Genomic DNA, 20,887 nt, shown 5'->3' on the forward strand with positions numbered 1-20,887 from the left:
TGTAGATTCACTCTTCCCAGTCTGGTGCAGGTCTACAATTCTTTTCCTGGTGTCCTTCGAAAGCTCTTTGGTCTTGGCCATGGCGGAGTTTGGAGTCTGACTGGTTGAGGCTGTGGACAGGTGTCTTTTATACAGATGATGAGGTCAAACAGGTGCCATTCATACAGGTAACGAGTGGGGGACAGAAAAGCTTCTTACAGAAGACGTTACAGGTCTGTGAGAGCCAGGGATTTTCCTTGTTTGAGGTGACCAAATACTTATTTTCCACCCTGATTTACGAATAAATTCTTTACAAATCCTACCATGTGAATTCATGGATTTTTTTTTCACATTCTGTCTCTCACAGTTGAAGTGTACCTCTGGTGCAAATTACTGACCTCTGTCATCATTTTAAGTGGGGGAACTTGCACAATCGGTGGCTGACTAAATACTTTTTTGCCCCACTGTATCAGATGAGATGGGCCTCAGCATCCTGATAACACAGAAACTAAAACTCATCAGGCTGAATCATAGCTTTCTGGTCCCCATTAAACTGTAAGATAACTGCATATAAAACAGTCTGAGCGGCCTTTGCAGTGAACATTAAATCAAGTTTGCCTAATGCGTCATTCCTGCTGTACAATCCCCGCAGTGGCTTCACAAGGTGATTACAGAATAACAGCACATCAGTAGATGGAGTCGTTAGCTTTCTATGTGACAAGTAGGATCACTTATTCAGTGGTCGTGTTGTGCTAACATGCTAGCACATTAGCTAGCATTAACCACTTTAAGCTAGTGGTCATCACAGGTAAGTTTTTACTCCTGTTCGCAGCACGTTACACAGCCACTGCATGTGTGCCATCATAAACTCATCAATTCTGACCGACCCCGTCTCCTACAGTTAACATTCATCAGGATCTGATGAAGAAAACGAGAGAGCGAGGAAGGTTAGTGAATAAGAAGGTTTAGAGGATTAGTAAGGATGAAGGACGAGCACAGCTATGAAGACGATGGGCAGGTGGACAGATGACGTACCTGTGGAGGCATGGAGATGTCTAGAAGAAAGGGCAGTTTTTTAAATGTTTATTTATGAGGTTTTAGATTTAAAATTACATAAAATCCCACAAGACAAAGGAAAGAAGTTCGACAACAACATCCAAGCACAGACAGAGCCCACACAGCTCAGTCAGTCCACATCAAAAGTACAGGAGCAATGCTGGAGTCTGAAGAAGAGGATCTTCCGTGTGAAGCTAGAGAGTTCACCGAGTCCAGAAGATGTGGGGAACAAGTCCAGGAAGGAGTCAGGGTCGGGCAGAGGTGTGGTTTCACATAAACAAGTGCAGTCAAATGATGTTAATATGGTTGAGAAAAGGGCCGCAGATTTCAGAAAATTTAAAGTGACGACGAAGCTCTCAATGTACAAACATGCCAACACTAAACATGGGAGGAGATGGTGAATCCAGGTCTTTTAGCTACAGTCACACCAAACATTAAGGCTTTCTGTCGAGGAGCAGCCTAGCACTGCAGCCATACCACCTGGCTTTACTCTTAAGTGATAAATCAGGTTATAGACGGTAAATATCTCCTCCCAGGAACTCCTGAGTGTAGCACAGGACCAGAAAAGGTGGCCAAGGGTTCCTTCCAGTGTTTTGCATTCATCACACAATGAGGAGATACAAATACTGCCAAGCTTCGTTTTAGAGAAATGCAAACGATGGAGGACTTTGAACTGTGTAAGTTGTAATCTGGCATTTCATTGGTCCATCAAGCGTCTCTGCTGTGGTGCTGTAAGTGTACAACGTGTAGTAAACTGGCTGATCAGGCGTTGATAATAAAGGTCACTATGAGCAGGGGGCTGATCCAGATGGGAGAAAGACTGTTTAACATATTCCTGATTTGTAAATAAATGAGCATGAATTCAGACTGCTGCTGAGCAAATGAAGCTAAACAACTGTCGCTGTAGAGGTGCTTAGTAGTGTGAAGACCTAAATCTGACCAGTGCTTATACACGGGGTCCATCAAACACGGTGAAAGAGAAGGTGGGCAGTGTACTGTTGCCCGTTTGCAAGAACAAGTGTGATGTGCAGAGCTGCTGTAACTACAGAGGGATAGATGGGAGCCATAACGCAACGATATGGGGAAAAGGTTAGAGGAGTTAGAGGAGAGGGGATCGTCAGTGAGCCACAGTTTGGCTTCATGCTGAGTAAAAGCAGCACAGAGAGAGAAGGTCACAATGAGTTTCACTGTGTCTTTGTGGATCTAGAGAAAGCAGACGATAGGCTGCCAAGAGAGGAACTGTGATGCTGCATGAGGAAGTCAGAGAAGCATGTGAGGGTGGTGGAGGACACGTATGACACAGCGTGCAGGACAAGATGTGGTGAGGTGTGGGGGAGTGACACGTGGCTCCAAGATGGGGATGGGCTTACATCAGGGGTTGGGCCTTTTTTGTTTGCTGTGGTGACTGACAGGCTGACTGATGAGGTGGAGGAGGCTCACAAACAACCGAATGCTCTGCAGTGACAGTGTGGAGCAGGTGGAAGAGAGCCTGGAGAGGGGGGCGGAGACAGGAGGTTAACTTCCTGGAGTCAACCATCCACAAGAAAAGTGAAGAAGAGAGTGCAGGCAGGGTGGAGATATGTCAGGAGTGATTTGTGACAGAAGGATAGCAGCAAGAGTGAAAGGGAAGGTTTATAAAAGGGTAGCCAGATGTGCAATGATGTAACAGGAGGCTGAGCTGGGATGTGCAGGAGGAGAAGCTAAGGTGGAGCAGTTTGGACACAAGCATGAGATACTGTGGACGTGTGCACGAGGAGGGAGCGTGGATGTAATGAACATCACACAGCTGCTTCAGGAGCTGAAGGAGAAACAGAGTTTGTTGAACCTGACGGTGAGGACGTTAGTCATGGACTCTGTCACCCTGGCAACAGGCTCCGTTTCCTCATCTCAGGGAGAGATTCAGGACAAAAAGCTAATGTGAGATAGAGCAGCACTAACCTGAAGATGGACTGCATGACACAACTGCACACAGAGTGTAACGGAGGTGAAACAGCATGAAGATAACGCAGATCTACATCTTACATATTTTAAACGAGATGCACAATTAAGTGACCAAAGCAGGTTTTCACACTGTTTTTAGACGGAGCTGTTAGGATGTAAGGTCGCTGTGGTGTGTCAACCTCACACCGAGGAAGCAGTTTTTCTATATGATGTGCATGCACAGAGGAAGAGAGGAGGCCAACCTGAAGCTGTGCTTGTTTTGGGTGCAAGTGCATTCAGCGTGAGGTTAACAGAGTTAACCTCACGCACACACTCACACTCACATTTGATAGGCTGCATCTTTGCTCGTTGTTCTTCATATTACGCATGCTGAAGGGCCCGTGCTGCGATTGTTTGCCAATCTCAGTTTGATGAAATGAAGACACTTAACGTGGTCTTGCTAAAATGAGCGCGGTCCTCCCTGACCAAGCTGACATCTGAACATACGAGCAGATCAGGTCCTGACACTCAGAAGTCGCTCAGCTGACAACTTTCTCCGACTTACTGAAGAACTCAACTCTTTGTTTGTGACAGATTTGGGGCAGAGGTGATGATGATCTTGGTCTCCTTTCGATAACCTTGGGGTAACCTTTGACCCTGCTTTCACTTTGCGCGATCATGTGTAATCTCTGTTGTTCGTGGGTTTAGGTCATCACACCTGCTTCTACGTACTCTCAGGTCACACCAGTGACCCAGCTGCACTGACTCACCACCGATTCCATTTTTCATTAAAGATTCGAGTAACTTTCAGAGCTCTTCGTGGACAGGCAGCACCTTTGATCAGCTCCCTGAAGTCATGTGATCAGTGCCTGCTGGCGTCACATGAGGCTGAAAGGTAAAGCAGACAGAGCTTTTCTAGACTATCCAGCTCTGTTGGGATCTGGACTCGGTGGTGTCTTTGAAAAAACAGCTAAAACTCAGCTGGTCAGACTTTTTTTTTTGTCCTGAAAGATGCTCTACAAATAAAATCTCCAAAACCTGAGGGTGCCTTAAAGCTGCCACACAGACCTGGTGGTGCCTCTCTTCTTTGGTTCAGAGGATGTTTTCCACGGGCGTGTTTCTGGATCATGTCCACTTCTTTCCATAATAGAATTTTAACATTTGCGACGGTGATTTCTGAGCCAGTGCAGTAATCTCTATGAGAGAATCATGGCTGTTTTTAAGGCAGCACCTCCTGAGGAGACGAAGATCGCTGACATCCAGGACGGACTTCGGTTTTGTGCCCGATGTTTCTCCACATCCTGAGATCGCTCCATAATTACAGACGTGCTGTTTTGGACACTGGTGAAACTTCGCTTCCTGATGGTCTTTTTTACCCAATAATGTTTCATTAGTTACAAAATATCCCCTCAGCTGTTCACTTTCAGCACCACTTACTCACACATTTGTTGTCCCCGGTCCAACTTTTGTGAGTTTGTGTTGCTGCCAACAAATTCAAAATGAGTCGATATTTGTCATGAGAGAGTAATTCTAATCTAAACTATCCATCCATCCATTCGCTTCCGCTTCTCCTTTTCAGGGGCGCTGGAGCCTATCCCAGCTGTCATGGGGCGAGAGGCAGGGTACACCCTTGACAGGTCGCCAGTCTGTCGCAGGGCTAACACACAGGGACAGACAACCATTCGCACTCACATTCAATCGCACATTCACACCTAGTGGCAATTTGGATTATCCAATTAACCAATTAACCTATCCCCACAAGCTGCATGTCTTTGGACGGTGGGAGGAAGCCGGAGTACCCGGAGGGAACCCACACAAACACGGGGAGAACATGCAAACTCCACACAGAAAGACCTGATGGTGGAATTGAACTCAGGACCTTCTTGCTGTGCGGTAACAGTGCTAACCACCGTGCCACCGTGCTGCCCTAATCTAAACTAGTGCTTCTCATATAATGTTGAAGGTTAAAGTTAATCATGCTGAGAGAAGGAAGCTTCCTGAAGCCCTGGGAAGGTGTTTTGTAGGAAAAAAGGTCCGTCACGGGAAACTTTACCTTGGATCTGGAATTCTACACTTTGAAGGAAAATAAACATTTAAGACTGAATGCCACTGACATACCAGGACACTGGTACGTTCACTAGAGTTAGATTAAAAGAATAATAATGGATTTAAAGAATGCATGAGAGACATTTCCATCACAGATGGATGCAAATGTGCCGGGGAATGATCCTCCCCAAGCCTGAAGTTTACGGGCATCAGAGGGAGAGTCTCACTCTGACTCCTGTTTGGTGAGAGATGCTGTTTTGGACCTGACTTTCATTATTAGACTCTGTGGGAGTTTGTCAGCTCCATCATGTTTCCCACAATGAAATCCAATCGCTTATTTGTCCACTGCACTGTCCTGTAAGCTCCCTCCCTCCACACAGCAGTGCACTGGTGAGCAGCCATGTCAAACAAACTGCACTGAGGCTTGGACGGAGACGACGGGCCGCTCGGACTAACTCGCTTGTACACAATCTCAAAACAAACAATGCAAATACCGAACAAGCCAAGAGGACGCTAACCTCACAACAGTGGGAAAATGTTCTTCACAGAGCTTCTGCTCGAAAGCCAGGACGACACCCTGATCTGAAGTTTATTTCTGAGTCTGAATACGCTGGTAAATGATGTTTGTTCATATTTTGGAGGGGTTAAGTCAGGCTGGTCCTCATGGGAAGCACCGAAGTGTATTCAGGGACAGCTGGAGAAGCTGCACTGGGCCTTGTGCTGATGTAACATGAGCTTCACTAGGGGGCAGCAATCATTAGACTAGCACAGGGTGGCTGGTGTTGGCTCAGTGAGACAAACTAGAAACAATAAAAATAGACAAAAAACAAAGAATAAATATGTGACACAGCAGCTTCACCTGGCTGTGTTAGTTTAAAGGCTGTAGGAGGGAGAATCCACAAGGTGTGGACTGTTCCACTGCAGGGGACGACCCCACGCTGCTCAGCTGGAGCCCTGTCTTTGTATCACGCGCTGCGAGGACGCAGAAACGTTTGCTCAGAGAGGCCGCACAGTGAGCTGCAGGTGGTGTGTTTGTGTACCCAGTCCTTCAGCTCAGTGCCCCCGTCACACCGCCTCCGTCTGCTCAGGCGATGGATTTGTTTTGCATCACAGGCCGTCACACTCCAGAGCCGGGACGCTGCAGCATCGAGGGTCTGTTTATGGACCAGTGCATCCGAAAGGTGCAGCATTTAAACAAACATGCTTACAGAACTGTGTGTGTGTCTGTTTGGGTTGATGCTCCTCCACATTTAAGTCACACGTGGTGCTTACACACAAAAGAGGCAAAAGACATTCACAACAAAAACATCCAACCAGAGTCGTCGAGTGAAAGCTGATCAGTGTGAATAAGTGTTAGAAAGAATTCAAGGAACACGTTTGTAGCAACGGTCAGTGAAACTTGTGGATGTTGATGTGATCAGTTAGGTAGCAGAGAGGGTTGTTCATCTGTCTCGGCTGCTTTGGTGTTAATGAAATAAAGAACAGGGGGACAATGAGGCGACCCCTGAACAGCCATGCTCCTGCAGGTAGAGGACACACGTGCAGAGGTTCCTCCTGGCTTCATGGTCAGAGCATGCAGGCATAAAGGTCGTCTGATGTCTCCATGTTGCACCTCAGACTGTCTGTGTGCTCCATGATGGAGCTGGGAATGAGCTGGGAATGAGCTGGGAATGATGTGGACTCATTCAGCACGACTGGATTTCTGTCCATTGATGTCTGATGTGTTTTCAAAGTGTCCTGTCTTTGAGCAGAGCCTGACACAGTGAGTGCTGCTAGGTAACCGTCATCAAAACCAGGTTTTCTTTGGTAAAGTACGCTGCAGTTTACAGTGATGCTAGCAAGCAAAACAAGTAGATGAATCCACAGCCACACACTCACGACTTCCTAGTTCAGTAACGTTTGTTAGGACATTGCAGTGTCCGGTGCCTCGTCAGGCTTGTTTTTTAAAGATTTACACTTTATGAAGGAGCCAAAAGACAAAGTGTGATTCGATTTATTAAGATGAATAAAACAAAGAAAAGCTACAATGTTTCCTTTCAAACCTGAACACTGAGCCACTCCCATTCACCTCTGCAATGCTAACTTGAACTCGTGAATGTAATGAAGTCCTTAATAACACGACACTTAAGTGAAACAGCTGAAAAGTGACTTCTCAGAGGATCCATGAAATCGTCTGTGGTTGTGACGAGGCTGCTCAGATATGGTAACCACGTCCACTTATCAGCACTTTGGTTAGCTGTCTGAATCCCACAGCTCCTCATGTGATCATGACAAAGCTGAGGCTCTATGCTCGCAGCTCTGGAGCTCCAGTGCGTTTGAAATGTTGCTTTTTAAGGACCACTGCTTTCCAGTTTGAGCCCAGCGTAGTGACACTTATTAGTTTTACTGTTTATGCAACTGTTCAAAGCTTCATATTATCAGACATGGAGATCTTTGATCAGTTGAGTACATGTTTGGATAAGTTTCAAAGCCACAGACTCCTTTAAAGCTGCCCTGTGCCATTCTGGGCAGCGACACAGTGCATCTTCTCATATTTGCTAATTGCAGCTTAAAACAAAAGTAAAGCGAGCTCATGCCCGAGAGATCAAACCAAGCGGGAAGCCTGTGTTCAGAGTCCAGCGAGGCCGATTCGCAGGCTGCTGTCACACACCAGTAAACTCTTACATAAACGTGTCAGAGCCAGTAAACGGTGGCTTGTTTTCTGACTGATAAATGAGTTACTGCCATCTGCCTACGTGGGGGAATTTCAGGGACCACTGTGTCATCACAAAGCAGTAGCTGTTGGTGCAGACTGTGGGTGAAGGTTATGCACTATTTAACCTCAGCTCTAATCACAGGAGGTGAAAAGTATGAACATCCCTCACCTGACTGCACTCCTGTAAGATGGTACAAATGTTTAAACCATAACCTGAGCAGACACGTCTTCTCACAGATGGATGAAGGGGTCAGCTGTAGCTCTTTCCAAGCCTTCGGCTCTGATGGTGTTATAACACGAGGTGCAGGGCTGAGCTGTAAGGGGATGTTGCTCAGGGTGCAAAGCTGGCAGCTACCTCTAACGAACCTGTCTTAGTGAATATCACTCTACATAAGCCTCACAGTGCACTTCAGGCTGGGATCACACGGCACATTAAAGCCCAAACCCAGCAGAAACATCCAAGTCCTGCTTCCAACCATGTCTCCAATGTTCTCCTCTTGAGTTTGCCTTTTGAGACCAGTGGTGCAAAGCAGTGCTGATCCCCTTCTCCTCTCAAACACTCTTTATTGCTGATGGTCTCCTTACAGCAGCTTTTGTTAAGTGGTAAATGGCCTGTATTTATATAGCGCTTTACTAGTCCCTAAGGACCCCAAAGCGCTTTACATATCCAGTCATCCACACATTCACACACACATTCACACACTGGTGATGGCAGCTACATTGCAGCCACAGCCACCCTGACAGAGGCGAGGCTGCCGGACACTGGCGCCACCGGGCCCTCTGACCACCACCAGTAGGCAACGGGTGAAGTGTCTTGCCCAAGGACACAACGACCGAGACTGTCCAAGCCGGGGCTCGAACCGGCAACCTTCCGATTACAAGGCGAACTCCCAACTCTTGAGCCACGATCGCCCCATATGGTGGGTGGAATATGTTAAGTGTCAGTTGAACTCTCAGGTCTTGAAGGTGATGTACTGGACGTGAGTAAAGGATGTGATGAGCTTCGTAAAAGCCCCGTGCCGACTTCGTCACAGCTGCCCCAGGCTCAGTGATGCACATGAGGACCAAAAGATGCTCCGTGTGCTCCGATCCAACAGAAGAGTTACTGTAGCCCAGATTACTGGAAAACCTCAAGAAGCACACACAGCTGGACCAGTAAAGAAGCTGATGGACTCCAGTCAATCACATATTTCTATCAGGTCGATATGTGACAAACGTATGCAGGCAGCGTGGGGCTCTGGACAATGTCCTGCTGTGATCACACTTTGAAATGTACTTAAACACCTTTATGGCAGTAGCCTCTTCCAACGCGAGGATATGCTCCACCTCACCGCAAGGAAACGTTCAGAAATGGTTTTACAATCGAGACAAAGAGTTCAGTGTCTTCACTTGGCCTCACAAATCCCTAAATGTTAATGAAATTGAGCATCTGTGGGATGTACTGCAGAAACACGACCAATTCATTAAAGGGGCAGGACAAAACAGGCTGTGGAAGAGAGCCAGAGAATAATAGTAACTGATGAATAAACAGAAGAAGAAACACTCCCCAGCCCCCAGCAGTCTAGGCAAACTGTGACGTAACTAAGGGAGGATTCAGGGTCACCTGGTCCAGCCCTAACTATATGCTTTAGCAAAAAGGAAAGTTTGAAGCCTAATCTTAAAAGTAGAGATAGTGTCTGTCTCCTGAATCCAAACTGGAAGCTGGTTCCACAGAAGAGGGGCCTGAAAACTGAAGGCTCTCCCTCCCATTCTACTTTTAAATACTCTAGGAACAACAAGTAGGCCTGCAGAGCGAGAGCGAAGTGCTCTAATAGGGTGATATGGTACTACAAGGTCATTAAGATAAGATGGGGCCTGATTATTTAAGACCTTGGGGGAGTTTTTCCTCCCCACTGTTGCCAAACTGCTTGCTCATGGGGGTCATATGATTGTCGAGTTTTCTCTGTGTTATTTTAGGGTCTACTTTACAATATAAAGCACCTTGAGGTGAATGTTGGGTTCTATATAATTAAAATTGAACTGACTTGAGCAGAGAGGCAGTGAGGAGAGGTCAGTATGGGAGATATCGGCTCCTTTAATCCTCTAATCTGGGCAGCTGAGCTGTGTTCTCCTTGTTCCTGCATATGTTTGATCAGGTTCCCGTCTTCTTCCTCGGTGCACATCCCTGTTTGTTAGTTTGGCAGTAGATGTGTGTGTTTGTGTGATTGGCCTTCTCTGTGTGTCAGCCCCCTGATGGACTGGGGACCTGTCCAGGGCGTAGCTTGGGTAGGCCGCAGCCCCTCGGTGACACATAACTGGATAAAGTAAGCGGTTAGAAAATAGACGGAAACTCGTGGCTTATGATTACAGTGCAGGAGAGTCATAGAGTCAGCTGGAGTCATCTGATTTTCCTGTGTGGTCTTTGACACTGAAAGCCTTGTGGCACAACTTGCTGTTGTTCTCTTGACATTTCGAGTCCTTTCAAGATTTATCTCCTTATTATGAAACTGGACATGGCACATTTAATGCTTCTCTTTTTAAAACCCCAAGAAATGAAAACCAACTTTATTCTCATAACTGAAAAAGCATTAAAAATAAGAACAGACAGTAAAAACAAAAAGCAATGACGGTGTGCTAACCACAGCTCTGGGATGATTCAGGCAGGAGTTTCATGTTTTCCACAAACATGTCATAATGTCCAGCTTGTGTCTTCAGAATTAAACATTTTGCATCCAGAGAGAAGATTTTACACGCTGAGCTGGAAACATGCACACTATGCATGCACATGCATTCTTCTGTGCGCGTGTTTATTTAGATGCAGAGGTTACGAGCCTGAGAGGATTCTGACATCAGCAAAAGGGCGAAACAACAAACATTACATCTCCGAATTCCTCGCGGAGTCTCTGCTTCTTCTGTCCTGTCTCTGTTTCTACGTGGATGCTCTGTCCACAAACGCGTCCTCTCATCGCGCCTTCTTGGAAACGAAAGTTGCGCAACTGCCTCTGAGGCAGCATCAGGTGTATGAATGAGCATCAGGCCGACAAAGAACAGTAGGAGGGGACTTGGACAGCAATCCTGCCTAATGAGGTGGACTAATCTTCACAGGATTCATCTGAGTCATTCAGAGTTGTAGGACGCATGTTTAGACCTGTGACATAAAACTGTAATAGATTACAAAATACAACCGAAAATTACAGCATCCCAAATAAAACCACGCGTGCTTCCTACCAGGAACAGACACCAGCAGCAACAAAGTGTGTGAAGGAAATATTCACGTGTGGAAAACGTGTTAGTGCCACTTCGCGATAGCCTGACTCACCAGCAGAGTCTGTGAAGTTTCCCGCATCTCTTTCTATCTGCTTCACACACGCGGCTGAGGGCGGTGATAAGGTGAAGAGGAGGGTTTGACTGCTCGAGAAATTCATGCAAACGTGAGGCATTTTCCTGCGCGTGCACGTGGTGGATTATGATAGCATGAAGTTCTGGGTGATGTGTTAGTGCTGTTTGCGCACAGCTGTGCGTTAAAGTTCACGGTGCCATTTTTAGCTTTGAAGTACTGATAGCAGATGTTTAACACAAAAATGTCTCGTGTTCAGCTTCTAGGACCTTTAACTCAAAGCTGTAAGTGCTCTGTTCTTCATCCAGCAGCATCTTTTATAGAAGGACATGAGAACTGGGACTCAAATACAAGCGAGCGCTTCTTGTGATTTTCGTTTATAAAGGTGGGATGGGTTTGTGCACCATATCAACGCTGGATTTCCCGAGTTTAGCATATTATACCCTCCCAGCACCTTTCTGAAAAATGCCCACCAGGAATAGAGGCAGTGAACTCCGCCTTCTCAGTATTTAAATCCACAATATCACCCGGAGCTCAGAGAACCGGAGAACTTGATCTTGACCAACACGTTTGGATTCGTGGGAACTAAATCCTCCCTCTGAGCTCTGATTGCCTAAAAGGTGAGACTAGTCTTTGCTTATTTTATGTAAAATCAAAACAAAACAACAGGCAGGACTTCACGGTGACTTTATGGATTTATAGTTTGCAGTTTTGGGACTTTTTTTCAGCATAATGTAAAGTTCTTGGTGCATTGGTTTGGTGCTATGAAGTAGTTCATACTGTCGTGCTTTATATATATATATATATATATATATATATATATATATATATATATATATATATATATATATATATATATAATATAATATAATATAATATAATATCTATTGGTTTTATTAGCAGCAGATTGACCCATTATTTACTTTCCCCCTAAAGGTTCCATCTGCAGTCTCCAATCCGCCTATCTTGGACACATTATCACACTTTTTATTTATTTATTTATTTTTCCTGGGATTTAACCTTCACCCGGTCCGTCACTTCGCCCCCTCCTACCCAGAAAGAGGGTGTATGGTTGGAGTCGGCCCGGAGATGCGGTTCTTTTTCCCGCTGACTGTGTATTGCATCAGCCTGCTTTCCCTCCAGCAGGCTTTGCCGGCTGAGGAGAGACCCGGCACGAACAGGTAGGACGCGCCGCTGCACTGCTGCTGCATTAGTGCTACTTTAGTGCGCCTGCAGAGCAACTCTGCGCTGTCTGATAGGAGCGAAGAAACAGCTGGAGCCGCAGTGAAATCTGACTGTTCATAGCTGCACGGCATCGGGCAGGAAGCACAATATCAGCGTCGTTAACACGTTTTAATGGACTGTAACGTCGTTACATCCCGACGGGACGTAACGTCGTTTAGTTCAAATACTTTTCGCTGTTTTTATTTGAACATTAGCGTCATTCTCACCGGTAACGTGTTTCTAACAGAGATAAATAACGTGCTCTAAAGTTCACAATAAAGACGCGCTGATATTGACTCTTCAGTGACGCACACTGCAAAACTTTGAATCACTTTGCCTGTAGGTGAACAAGTCACGAGTGTGTGTAAACGTGTGTCAGCCTGACAGTAGATAGTGCACACTTGAAGGTCAAAGGGCTTTATCTTTGCTGCTCCACATCCACAGTGTCAGTCAAAGCCCACAGAAATCCACAGACCTGCGTGAGTGTCAGTGTTTTTAGAAATGATCTCTGCAGTCATGAAGGATGTGATGAGAAATCACACCTCAGCTATATGACCTTTAACCTACATTTAACCCTGCCACTGAAACATGACTAACGTGAGTTAACTGAGCCTCAGCTTGTTTTCTAGAAACAATTCAGATGTTTCTCTAAAGCCCCAAACGTCGCCTTAGTCCCAGCTCTTCTTGCCTTACGTCTCGGTGTCACACGATGAACCGCTGACATATGGCCTTTGGTTTGGTTTGGTCTCCCTGACATCGAGCAGGGAAATGTCAAAGGTGGGAAAACCAGTTTGTCATTCTGAATAGCCCAGTAAATACCATCACGGGTCATTGTGAGGGATGAATGGCACCTGTACTTTTCCACTCTTTTGGTGTCAGAGCAGGATTTCATTAGACACGAGGCAGCAAACAGACGCCCACCCGGTCAGAGGCAGGGAGCAATAAGTGTGCCGGGTTGCATAGTTGAGCATGTGGATGAGGTACAGTGAAGGGCGACCTCTCCTGGTTGGGTGTGGAGCCGTAACTCTGTGCCAGCGCTGATTCTGCAGTTTTAAAGTGAGCGAAGCTGCTGTTTCCCATAATGTGAAAACGCACTTGAATGTAATCCAGTGTAAGAGGATCCGAGGGTGGAACTTTCCTCCAGGTGGGAAAGCGCTCCTGTGGAAACCCAGAGAAGGGGCAGCTCTGTTTGCACAGCACCTGGCCGGCTCCGTAATCCCCATCAGTCCTCTGCTCCATTACAAATGTTCAAGGCTGCAGTTCCAGCTCCGTGTAGTTAATTAAACCTTTTTATTGCCTTAAAAAGTCGTCACATTTCCTCATGACTTCTGTCTTTTAGATTATCTCAGATAAATGGACTCCCGAGTACTGTGGAGTGCGTCTGAGCTGTTGTTGACCACTTACAGAGACGTGCAGGTGAAAGAAAAGCGTCTGGGCTCTATTGTGCTGCAGACCTCGACTTCCACACCCTCCTAACCCTCCTGTTCAGCTCCTGTCACCAGCCGACAGCATGATAACAGCAGACACCACCACTTCACATGTTTTTGTCTGTTGGACTCTTGAGCTCAGATGTCTGTCGTTCCTTCCACGTCCTGTGTTTGTGTCCATATTGTCTCCGTGTCCTGATATGGACACAAAAAGATGTAACAATGTCAAGCATGCGCTTTCCAAACGAGGAGAAATTGTTTGCTAAGCATAAGACGGGCAGCACACACCCCTCATTATCATTTTACATAACATCTTTTTTGTAGTTGAAAATAGTCTGCAGCCAGACAAGTTAAACATGGCTTTAGGAGTGAAGCGGCTTTAGGTCCCGATTCTGGAAGCGGGAAGCGGCTCACTGCTTGCAGACTGAAGACTCTGAAGCTGGTTTGCGGTCAGGCTTTTGTTCGATGGACTCACTTGGCCCCGGCTTTGTCGGGATCAGCCTGTGTGCATAAGTTGGGCTGCAAGGTTGTCTGAACATTTCAGGGCCGAATAGTCGCGTTTTCACCGAGCACCAACACGACTATCAGAGAAAAACACCTCACATGGCCGGAGCCTTTCTGCTGTTTCTCGGTTTGGGGTCCAGACATTTGATGTTTCGATTCCGAGCATCTCTTTAAACCACCTTTATTCCTCTGGGATGGTTTCAAATTTAGCGCCTCAACCCAGGCTTCTTCTTATACGTCTACTTTGATTTGCAGCCTGCTGTAAACACTGAACTTGCTCAGGGCTGGTTGGAGTATGTGTAGAGTACAAGCATCTCAAGGTAAATCTGCACAAACACAGGCTGAAGTTGCCGGCAGGAATTCCGCTGTGGATTAATGTCTAAGACCTAAATTCCAACGTTCACATCCTTAAAGAGCAGGTTTCTGCTCACACAGAGAGCCGCTGCACATGAATGCACTGTACGTCATGTAAGAGTAGAAGACATGCATGTAGGAGGATCAGCGTGTGGTTTAAGTTCCTCAAAAAGGCATTTGGAAAATAAAGGCAGCGTCCAAGGGGAAGAGAAACCGCGAGTTGTCTACATCCATCAGAATTATGTGGTTTGTGAACTATAACCTTGCATCTATCAGTTCATGTAATTCACCAGCTGGAGTTTATTCAGAGGCTAAAAAGGCTTGAACAATAGAAACGACAGCCCAGGGTTAGAAAGCCCAGTGCCCAGCTCGTTTCATTGAGACACAGATTTCTGTCAGCTTTCGCTCCTCATCCTCGGATGGCTGATTCCCTTTGAAACATCTGTAAACGTGTACGTTTGAAACGTAGTGGGTTTGAATCTGAAGTGTTTGGGTTGGGATTACTGCGGGCCAATCTTAGGAAGGCTTAGGGTTGGGTTTATATTTCGTTTCCCCTCCATGAGACCTATGGCTGGAATTTAAGATTAGACTTTGACTTGCAGGGAGGCCAAATCTGCTCAGAGACTTCAGCCCAGATTTGACTTCCTAAAACAACTAATACAGCTCGTTGTCATTGATAGAGAAGAAAAGGAGACACGGCTGATCTAAAGGTACTGGCTTCACCTTTAATCTAACTGTTAGGTCATCAGCCAAATGTGTCTGAAAGCCATAAACATCAGAAACCAGAAGCCTGGACGTCTTTGATTTCCTGCCAAACACAAAGGTCTCCTTCACTGTCTGTCTTTATTAAATCAGAATACTTTAATACTTTCTTTTATAATAAAGAACATCAGATGTCTGATGTGGACATGCACCGACTGAAGATGCAGAGCCTGCACGTCCAGGCCTGTGTGAGGGTTTGCATGACTGGTTAGACTGCAGGGAGGTCAGGCATTGTTCCAGCTGCAGGTGATGTTCGCCCAACCAAAACGCAGAGCTTGTTCCCGGACACATATTTATTTTTCAAGACCATTAACTGAGTGCACCAGGTGGAATCGGAGGCACTGCTGTCATTGATCACAAGGCTGTTCCTACGCTGCAGTGCGCTGCTCCATAATCCCCTTTACCTCATTAATGTGCACAATAAACAGAGCTGGATTACTGACCAGGAAAAGCAAGGGGGGTTGCCATGGGAGATGCTTTTCTTAGCTGTGAGGCTGTTAGCATGTTGGATTGTTATTATTGCCACTACAGCACCTTAACATTGCACATGGCAGCTGCATGAGTGTATTTTTCAAAGATTGATGTTCTTATGTTAAACTTTTGACCTCCTGGATCCAGGATGCAAACAGAAAGAGTCATGAGCACCACAGAGTACAGCTGCATTAGACTCGCATCAGTCACATCCATTATCACTGCTGTTAAAACCAGCCTGAAACAATGAAAATGCTGTGGGTTACAGTAAGTATCCGTGTGGAAATATACAAACAATACATCCTGTCATTGGGTTGTGTAAATGCGTTTATGAGATCTGTTGTGGGGCCACCGCTGCAGCTATGCAAATAAGCTTTAAGCTTTCACCGTGCAGACCATGTGGGTGTAACTTGATGATGTGGCACTGTGGCAGACTGCGGCCCGTCCTGGAAATAGTGCGTTCCTCCGTCTGCGGCCTACCATTATGCAACTATTTATTCAGCCATCGCCACTGTTGGATAGCAGGTCCTCTAAAGGCGACCAGCAGCTGCACTTAGCGCCTCTGGGAGGAGTCTCAAACCAACCACAGGCTGTGAAGTCTTGGAGAACTCAGCAGGGAGTGTTCATGAGAAGATAACACGAGTTAGCGTTTCACATGTGGAAGACACGTTTTATAATTAAATTGGTGAAACAGACATTTTTTTCATCTTTGCTTCGAAAGGCAAACACGAAAGATGGATTCATTCTAATCCTAAATGTAAGCCTCTGGCAAAGATTCCACCTTTTTTAGTTCATCCAGGCACAACATAATGTTAAGCCCAGTGTCACAGAAAAATATTTATCCTGGCAACTTTGGGAAATGAAAATTGTGGCTTTAACAGATGTAGCTGACACTGTGACGCCAGATGTTCTTCACCAAACAGCTTATCCCAAACCTTACTGGTGCCAAAGCAAAACCAAGCAGTGAGAAACACCAGTATTTCACAACAGGCTGTAAAACCAAAGAGAAATCCCTTTGATAGTCACACAGAGGGGCAGTCCAGTAGGTAACGGGTACAGAAATATGAAGGCACCTATGTCCTTTATTTGTACAAGCACCACGTCGTGTGTGCACCAACATAGCTACTCCACAGTCTGAAATGAGACCGAGCAGTCTGTTTCTTTTTACTTCTCTTGGGATTTTGAGTCACACCGTGCTACGCAAACATGGCGCTAACAGGTCAGCGAAGAAGCGACTGTTTTTGTCAAACAAAGAACAGATGGCGAGTCGGCCACTGCTGTTTGCTGAAAATGTCTGAGCCAGTGGTCCGCCACACTGCACACCTTAACACATCATTTAGTGCCATGTGTATTCTCACGAGCCTGTTTGTACAGACGGACCAGTCACACAAGAGGTCTCCACTGGTGCTGTCCATCTTGCGTTTGCCAATAGTTCGTGAGAAAGTGTGTGATTTTTTTACATTTTCCATGTTGGATGGGGTGATCCTTTACAACTTTCATGTTTGTAGGTTAACTTGTCCTGTGAAGGGTGTAGATGCTGAAGGATGCTCTGTGCGGTGTTCAGAAGCTAGCATCAAATATTTATTTACCAAATTGCACCTATAATTAGATGTCCGCAGAATTAGCATTGCCCTCGATCGTGCTAACAATCATGCTAACAATCGTGCTAACAATCGTGCTAACAATCGTGGCACAGTTGGTATTTTTGGAATTAGGTGGACAAACAGAAACTCCTGATGGCTTAGCTAGTTCTAGTTAGCACAAATTAGCATGCTAGCTGCAAAACTGTCTCGTGAACCTGCTGAGAATGTAACACATTAACTTCTAGCTTACACTTTTAGTTATGTGTAGCTACTAGCATTGCTCTATGTTCTCATGCTATCTTGAGTTGTTTCACGTTTCTGGTGCTCTTTCTGCTGAAATAATCAAACACTAATTTATTTTTCAGCTAAGCGCTTTCAGTCTGAATCCCTCTCACTTCTGTAGAACAGCTTTTCACCTGACGTCTCTTTTCTCCTCAGGTTGGATGTTCTCAACAAACTCATTGGCCAGAAAGAGGATAACGCTCCCGCTGCAGAAAGACAGACCGTCAGCACGGTCCCATCTTCAGCCCTGAGCCGATCCCTAAACCGGCTGCCTGGATTCATGAAACAGCGACTGGCATCAGGAGCAAGGACAGCCTCCCCGGCCTTGGCGTGGGCGCGGTCCAGCGAGGCTTTGCAGGTTGAGCGACGGGCACCGAGAGCTCGTCGCCATGCCCACTCACGAGGGGGTCACCACAACCATCACCATGCCAAACTGATGCGGGTGGGCTGCGTCCTGGGGACCTGCCAAGTGCAGAACCTCAGCCATAGGCTCTATCAGCTTATTGGCCAAACTGGCAGAGAAGACTCTTCTCCCATTAATCCCAGGAGCCCCCACAGCTTTGGATGACTTCCATAAAACCTCCAAATAACCACAACAAGTCTATCTATTGCTCCACTTATTTATTGTTTCTTAATGTATTATTGATAGTTATTGCATTAGAGTTTGATATAGTACACAACTTTTATTATACCCGCCTTAGACGACTGTTGCTTCTAATTTGTGTGCACAATATATGGATTTAAAACTTTAAATCAGGACTGATTGAATCTTCTTTCAAGCCCCTGAACTGATTTCTGCCACCATCATGAGAAAGTGTGGCTTTGAGGGTTAGTGATGTCTTTCTGAATCTTCCTCTGGAACGTTCAAAAGAAGCCAAGAGATCTCAGGCTGATGTTTAAATCCTGTTAATATAAGAATGAAGGCTTGTCTTCAACACCATCCAGCGGCCTGGTCCTATCTGCCCACTGACCTCCGCAGCAGTGGTTATCCTGCCGCTCACTGATCAAACACTTAAGCCATTAATGTGGATTTGAAGCTGCAGCGTGAGCTGGATTCCTGTCAGAACCAATGTATTCCTAGAGAACTCGTCGGCGACTCAGTGAACCCTTTTACCTCTTTTCTGTGGCCCCCTTTGTCTTAATTTTGGACTCACATGCAATTTCAGATTGAACACTGACACCCCTGCAGCAGGTCGCAAGTTTCCAGTTGCCTCAGATCTGCGAACTCATCATTCAGCAAGACTTTACACAGAGAGAGGAGAGGGTCAGCATCTGCTGCTTTGGATGGGATGCAAACAAACGGACTCCCCTAAGTGTCGCTTTCAATTTTGAGCTGCAGTGGCTGGTTGGCTGTCACAGCACAGTGAACTTTGGAGTCATGGATCAGTCCTCTGTCACGCCGCCGCTGCCATTCTCCCTGCTGGAAGCCAAGTCTGAAATATTAGCCTTTTCACGTGATTCATAAGTTCCCTGTGGAAGTCGGGACTTTGGACTGACAGCCGTTTAATAAACCTAATGGTTCAGTCACAATGTGAGGGGTAGGTGGGGGCTGGGGGGCTTTCCAAGTCTCCCGCTGTCTGCAAACGTGCAGAAACTAAAGGCTTGGCAAATGGTCCCATAGTTACAGTGTTGTCGAGTAGTTGTAACGGAGCGATGTGGGCTCTTGGACGAAGATGTTACTGTTGATGTTTCTCAGTAGCTCGATATTCGCTTTCAGTTCTAGATCGATCTCATAAAACACAAATGTTCATTTGACCTTCTTTACGTTCCTTTGGACGTCTCATGGACCAACTGAAGGACTTCTGTGAAAACTGCTGAGTGTGCACATGAGTGCATTTCGTCCTAAACGTTTTCCTCTGTGTTTCGTTAAAGTGGAGGCTGTACAAGCCTGCAATCTGCTCATGAGCCAAGTCTTCGGTGCCAACTGTGTGAAGTCTTTTTTAGGAAGACTGAATAAGAAGAGTTCAGCTGCATGTTACAGTTGGTAAAACACCCCTAATGCTGATGTGTAACGGGCTAAACGGGTTTAAATTAGTCCTGAGATGATGGCCAAAAGCTTTACGACTACATTGCTGTTTTGTAATGAGGGACCAGAGCAACCAAAATGTTAGGTGTAGCAGTGCCAAGTTTCAAATATGTACACGAAATAGCAAAAACACAAGTCCTAACATTTCCTCTCACTCTATTTATATTCACGTCCAAAGTGGTGGGCGGACGATGGACTGAAAATAACCGAGGTTTCCTCATCAAGAGTCCTAGAATTGGGTTAAACCTTACAAAAACTTTAAAACATATATTTAATTTCTCTATTCCAAGTCTTTACTATATGTTTGGCTACTCTTTATGTCTTTTAAAAGGATACAGGCCACTGAGCGATATCTGGTTATTACTGACGTTAGTTTAAAATCACCAAATACCTGATAGTACTTGACAAATTGACTTTACAGTGTGCGCTGATGTCTTTCTCCTTTTTTACATGTTTGCATTTAGTCTCTTTTTTGCTAATCCTGTCTGTAATTGTGGGGGCTGTGAGGTCACAGGTCGCAACAATCAGAGGTCTTAATCTGTTCAAAGGCTTGTTGAGGTGCAACTCTCTGCTGTAATGGAGCTAATCAGTGTCCTGTGACCGATCATTAAAAGGCTTTAAAACGCTAAAACAACCTGGTTGATTTCTCTCTCTCACACACACAAACACACACACACACACACACACACACACACACACACACACACACACACACACACACACACACACACACACACGTGTGTGTTTGCACTGCTAGCCTACCAGGAAACGTATCTCCTGTGTTTGATCTGCTCTGGATCGCTGTGCTCCTGCTGCCTGTATTTTAACGTCTTTTGTTTAAGCGCAGTGTGTTCTTGTGACATCACACATTGCTTCATGTGGGGCTGCATGAGCAAACTGTCCACGACCGCTGATACGACCGCACAGAGCAAGCACCCAGAGCCAATCAGGCAGATTGGAGGTTAACAGTGTTTCTGTTACAAACATGTTTTCCATCTGAGAGTCACCTGATCTTCTTTAGATCACAGGAAGCACTTTAAAGCATGTCTGTCCAGCGTTTGTCACAACTTGAATTCTGCTCCCTGTAACAGACTTATGAAAAGCCCTGATGTACTCGTGTAAATGTGGCTGTCTGCGAATGTGTTTGAAGATGTCAGTGCCTTCCACGTGGCTTCACCGTGAGCGTCACGGGCACCTGTGAATATTTAGATAATCAGCCAAAGTATTTAAAGAAGTCATGTA

At 45.8% G+C, this 20,887-nt stretch overlaps 1 protein-coding gene across 1 annotated transcript; it reads left to right on the plus strand.

Annotated features, from left to right (window-relative positions):
• The first annotated feature begins 11,032 nt into the window (after window positions 1–11,032).
• Window positions 11,033–20,279, plus strand: adm2a (adrenomedullin 2a). Its single transcript, XM_085138527.1, has 3 exons — window positions 11,033–11,632; window positions 11,949–12,193; window positions 17,776–20,279. Exons 2-3 carry the CDS (start codon window positions 12,081–12,083, stop codon window positions 18,185–18,187), a joined length of 525 nt encoding a protein of 174 aa, XP_084994653.1. The 5' UTR covers window positions 11,033–11,632; window positions 11,949–12,080; the 3' UTR covers window positions 18,188–20,279.
• Window positions 20,280–20,887: the final 608 nt, after the last annotated feature.

Source organism: Neolamprologus multifasciatus, chromosome 17 (assembly GCF_963576455.1).
Source record: "Neolamprologus multifasciatus chromosome 17, fNeoMul1.2, whole genome shotgun sequence".
Classification (NCBI taxonomy): Eukaryota; Metazoa; Chordata; class Actinopteri; order Cichliformes; family Cichlidae; genus Neolamprologus; species Neolamprologus multifasciatus.

Coding starts and splice junctions, on each gene's coding strand:
- adm2a (XM_085138527.1), top strand. CDS start 12,081: ATGGTTGGAGTCGGCCCGGAGATGCGGTTCTTTTTCCCGCTGACTGTG. Junction 12,194..17,775: donor GAGAGACCCGGCACGAACAG/GTAGGACGCGCC, acceptor TTTTCTCCTCAG/GTTGGATGTTCTCAACAAAC.